The 5,313-nt window shown below is 55.8% G+C and overlaps 1 protein-coding gene across 1 annotated transcript; it reads right to left on the bottom strand.

Moving 5' to 3' along the window:
- Positions 1–1,062: 1,062 nt before the first annotated feature.
- On the bottom strand, positions 1,063–5,088 carry LOC140636217 (uncharacterized). The gene is made up of 3 exons (XM_072831569.1): positions 4,542–5,088; positions 2,666–2,928; positions 1,063–1,196 (listed from the first exon to the last, which is right to left on the bottom strand). The coding sequence occupies exons 1-3, from the start codon at positions 4,976–4,978 to the stop codon at positions 1,069–1,071; spliced, it is 828 nt and encodes a 275-aa protein (XP_072687670.1). The 5' UTR covers positions 4,979–5,088; the 3' UTR covers positions 1,063–1,068.
- Between the last annotated feature and the right edge of the window lie 225 nt (positions 5,089–5,313).

Here is a 5,313-nt window from a genome sequence, read left to right as displayed (position 1 = left end):
AAAAGGCTTTTCTTCAGGATTCCCTGGGTGGCTCAGTGGTTTAGCACCTGCCTTCTGCCCAGGGCGTGATCCTGGAGTCCTGGGATCAAGTCCTGGGATTGAGTCCTACATCGAGCTCCCCATGTGGAGCCTGCTTCTCCCTCTGCCTGTGTCTCTGCCTCTCTCTGTGTGTCTCTCATGAATGAATAAATAATTTTTTTTTAAAAAAAAGGCTTTTCTCCAATTGGTCTCCTCACTGTACTGCCTCTGGTTTCTTCCACGTAAGAGTGGAAATCAGATAACCACTCTGGGCCTCCACCCACCTGACTATTGAGAAAAAAAAAAACCTATTTCATTGATGGAGGGAGCTTTCCCTCCTAGAGTCATGCAGAAGTCCCAGGAGAGTGAGTCTTATGGAGCTTAGAATGTTCTGGAAAGGGCATTTACTTTTCAATTTCTACTGGCTTCTTTTGGAGGACTTTGTGCAGTCTTTGGACAGAGGCCATTCTCCTGCTTCTCTGCCAGGCATCAGCCCAGGAGGTTTTCTCTGAGATTTCCAAAGCAACAACTGAAAATGTACAACCTTCCTCCTCTCAAATGTTCACCCCACCTGCTGGGGGCTGAATAGACATAGGAGGAGACCAACCCTCACAAATCAGAATCCATGTCCAGTGATCTTTCCTCAGTTGTAGGGAATTTCTCTTCCTTTCTCTTTAAAATCAAGGCCTTCCCATCTCTTTACCTCGAAACATGCCTCCAACTTGCCTGGGCGGGACCCTTCAGCTTGTTCCCGCTTCATGAATTTGAAACACGAAAACTCTTTTTCTCCCCTGTGGGGTGTTGAGTTTAAGGATGACAATTGAGAACATCAATAACACAATGCCACTTTTTCCAAGGGCAAAGCTGGGAAAAGATGAACTAGCTAAATTTTGTTTATTTATTTTTCATTCTTGCCTTATCATGTAGATGTTACATCATTTCATTTCCTCCCACACCCCACACCCCATAGTAGTTGCTGCAGCTCGCTGCCCAGATCCACCCAAGCTGGTGGGGGTGGAAGGGTGTTTGAGTCACTTTCCTTACCCAAGGTCACAGCCTCTCCCCAGGGATGGCCAGTGTCCTGTGGCTAGTTGATGAGGGATAATGGGTGAGGTACAAAGTCCTGGCTCCTCTTGGCTCGAGGTGGCACAGCTCTGGAAGGCTGATGTTGGAGCTCCCTGTGAAAGTGGCAGAGGCCTTGTGACTGGCTGTCCCTTCTCCTGCTGCCCAGTCCTGCTTCCTTAATCTTCTCCTACATGGGTTGGCTCCCCAAGGCCATTCTTCCCTGCACACAGATCTCTGCCTCAAAGTCTATTTCCCAAGACAAGCACCAAGAGGTGGATGTCATATATTTGCACTTCATAGATATAGAAACCAAGGCTCTGGCAGCTCAAGTAACTTGGTCAAATTGGAAATTTGATATTTGATTATAAAATCTAATTCTCAGGCCTTTGGGTAGAGTTTTGGTCTGAGGGATTCCTGCCCTCACTAGAGCAGGAATGTGGAGTAAAGAACATTCGTTCAACTCTTGGCTCCCAGATCCTTCCTAAGTGGCACCATGCCCCGAACCTATAATGGCATCACACGCACACACTTCTTTGCACCAGGGCTACCATCTCTTTCATGACAACAATTCTCAAAGAGGAGTAGGAACCGCAGGCTGTGAAGGTTTGCACTGATGCCATCGCAACTTCAGCAACACAGTGCCAGGCGCTGGGGCTGGGCAAGGGGGGCTCTGGCTGACTGGCATTCCCCTCAGGGCTCACGCTGTGTCCCCCCCAGAGCCCTGAGCCGGGAGAGCCACCAACCAGGCTCCAACAATAGCTGCTGCCCCCATGAGGGCCTCTCGACTTCCCCACCTCTTCTACTCCTACCCCCCAACTCCTGAAGAGATCAGAGCTAGGGAAGTGCTGGTTTTCGGTTTTTAAGACAGAATCAGGAGTTGATGTATTCTTTAAGAACAAATGCCATCTGCTGTCAGAGCTCAGCTAATGACTCTCCCGAGGCCTGGGGCCTCCGCTGTAGCTCGCTCACAGCTCACTCACTCCCCTCCCCCGAAGGCCCGCGCTCCTGTGCTGCATGCTGAAATCTTTTCTAAGGGCAAACATACTTAGTCTTTGCCTGGGGTCTTTTAAAGAGGTGGTCTTGTTGTGTTGGAGCAGAAGCACCCTGAGCCCGCCTGGTGTCGGAAAGGCACCCTGGGGGAGCCGTGGGTGCAACCTCAGCCCACACAGAGGGCCAGCTGGGCCCCACGGCAAAACCCTGCCTGCACAGAACCTCCTGCTGGATTTCTAACCACTAGGCCATCCTGTGCACGATCCATGCTGCTCGTTTCACACAGGGGATCCAAAGTGCCTGAGGGACCCCTGTGGCTTCGAGGTCCCCTGAGACCCGGCTCTGGCCAGCCCTCCGCATTCCTGGTGCTGGAAGAGCAGAGGAAGAGAGGATAGGAGCGAGTGTGGAGGGGGGGTATTCAGAGCCACCGGACAGAGGTGCAGGGTGAGGCCCCACAGGCCAGCCAAGCGCCCGCAGCTTAGGGGAGCAGCCTTTGCTGCTGGGCATGGAGGCGAGCGCTCCAGTTGTCCTGCTCGGCTTTTCTTCCCTAAAAGTTGTATTAAAATACTGGAAAGAAACTTGAGTAAATCACCTGAAATGCTTGGCAGAGTGAAGCCATTTTGGTAGCAGGAAGGGCACTGCCACCCTGGAAGCGCAGCAGCTTGCGGGGGGCCCAGCCCCAGCAGGTGCTCGTCCGCTCCTCCTCTTGGTGGAGCAGCTGCGGTCCTCGCACCCCCGTCTGTGCACATCCCCCTGCTGGGCTGCGCCGCCCGCTTCGTGGACACCCATGTGGCACTCCCGTGCTCCCCAGGATATTGCTGGCGTCCCCACCCAGGGCCAAGCCCTGCACTGGAGCTGGGAACAGGATGGCGAGGGGAAACATAAACTTAAAAACCATCACGGAACTTACCAAGTCTAGGGAGGAAGAGCGACACCAAATGCAGAGACTTAGACAAATAGAGGCAAAGCTATGGTTGTGCCGGTGCCGAGGAAAGGACTTGAGCTGGTCAGGCCTCCCTCGGAAGCGGCCACTGAGCTGACTCCGAAGCAGGAGCAGGCAAAGCGGGTGACGGCCCTCCTGGGCAGCGGGGACAGCGGTGGCAGGAGAGGGCACCAGACTGTCAGGACGGAAAGGTGCCCGCGTGGTAGGGCGAGTGTGCCGTGAGCCTGGGGACAGCCAGATGGGCCACCAAATGCCACGTCCTTAACCTCCGTGAACCGGCCACAGGAAACAATCAGGTTTGCATTTAAAAGATCGGTATTCGGGACACTGACTCAGGTCATGATCCGGGGTCCCAGGATCGAGCCCCACATCGGACTCCCCGCAGGGAGCCTGCTTCTCCCTCTGCCTGTGTCTCTAACTCTTCCTCTGTGTCTCATGAATATAAATAAAATATTTTTAAAAATAAAAATAAAAGATCGGTATTGGCTACAGCAGAGAACCAAGTAGGAAAAGATGGTGTAGACCAGTTAGGAGTTACCACTGGGACCAGAGTGAGAGTACAGATGGACAGGAGGGAACGGGTTTTAGAGATCCTGGGGAGCAGGGTCAGCAAGACTGGGTGATAAGTTTCAGGTGGGGGGCGAGGGAGAGGGAATGTCAAGGAAGGAATGTCAAGGAATGTTTGGCTTCATAACTGGTTGTAGAGTAAGAAGAGGATCATACCTGAGAGTGAAAGAGAAGGAACACATTTCAGACTCTAGCTTGAGGTGCTGAGAGACACCCCAGTTGTACAAAGAGGCAGCGGGATCCCTGCGACAGGAACTCGGGGCGAGGCACCCAATTCGTGAAGTGGGCGGTCACCGCAGCCCTGGGCGTGGACCTGGGGGGGGGACCTAGTTGGAGCCTGATGGCTGTCCTGCTCCAGGGGACAGGTGCAGGCCGGATGGCCATCCTACTCCAGGGACAGGTGTGAGAGTTTGGGGAGACAGTCCCCGTCATCCCTTTCTCTGCTTCCAGAGACCCTGAGTGTTTTGAAATCTGGGTCTCATGGGGTGTGTGTGGGGGGCAGAGCGCAGCGTGGTGGTGGGGTGGCTGCTAAGAACCAGCTGCAAGTATCCTGGGGAGCAGATAAATGTAGAGCCTGCAAGGGGCCCCTGGGGGGCTCAGTGGCTCAGCATCTGTCTTCAGCTCAGGGGGTGATCCTCGGGTCCTGGGATCGAGTCCCACATCGGGTTCCCCACAGGGAGCCTGCTTCTCCCTCTGCCTGTGTCTCTGCCTCTCTCATGAATAAGTAAATAAAATCTTAAAAAAAAAGAGCGAGAGCACGCAGCCTGGATAGGAGGGTGACAGAGAGGCCCCATTCTTCCTGGAAGGTTCAAGGCCAGAGGGAGAGAGGTTTCCCCTCTGCTGGCAGCGAGGGACTGGCTGAGAGGGGCCCCCACAGCCCACGGGGGTAATCCAGCCCCCCCTTTCGGGGCCAGCTGGCCTAGCACCTCTCCTCCCCCCTGGGGCTGCTCGGACTCACCGGCTTTGGAGAGCTGTGTGCAAGCCCACCGGTGCCTGCCAGGTCGCCGTCACAGCTGGGGGGAGCCCCCCGCCCACCCAGAGCCCAGGCCGTGGAGGAGACACAGCGCCCGTGTCCTGGTTCACGCAGCCGGTCACCTGCTGACCTTCCCGGCTGGACCCGAGGCAGCCGCGGGGAGAGGCTTCCTGCCTGTCCTTAGGGCACAGGGCCGGGGGTCCCTGAATCCGCCGGCCAGCGGGCAGGCTCCCCGGGTCCCCCGGAGCCAGGGCTGCCCCGATGGCCACGTGCCAGGCATGCAGCCCGGGGCCGGGGGCGCCCAGGCCAAGAAGCTCCAGCCAGGAAGTCCGCCCAGGCAGGGGCCAGGCCGGTGGCTCCCAGAGGCACTTGCAGCCGGGCCAGCCCGGGCCAGCTTGGCCAGGGGAGGAGAGGAGCCGCATGGTGACACGGACCTAGTGGCTCCCCGGTTGGCCTTCCTTGAGAGTGCCTGGGGCCAGCCCAGGATGCTGCTCATTGCCCACCGCACGAGCCCCCCGAATTTCTGCTGAGCTCCTTGGTGCCTGCTAGAGAGGAGAGGAGGCGCTCAGGGAGGCTCCAGGCGTCACAATGTCTAGTGATGACCGTCATGCACCAGTGGGGGCGGGGGGGCAGGAGTCAACAGTGGGTCTGATTCGAAACATTAACGTCCAAAAATGCTCACAAATGAACCATTTCATCTGCAATCAACTGGCGTTTTATTTATTTATTTTTTGTTTCCTCCTAGAGATAGAAAATA

Source organism: Canis lupus, chromosome 7, assembly GCF_048164855.1.
Source record: "Canis lupus baileyi chromosome 7, mCanLup2.hap1, whole genome shotgun sequence".
In the NCBI taxonomy this organism is placed as follows: Eukaryota; Metazoa; Chordata; class Mammalia; order Carnivora; family Canidae; genus Canis; species Canis lupus.
Note: the sequence above shows the minus strand (reverse complement) of the source record. Positions and strands in the feature narration are given on the sequence as shown.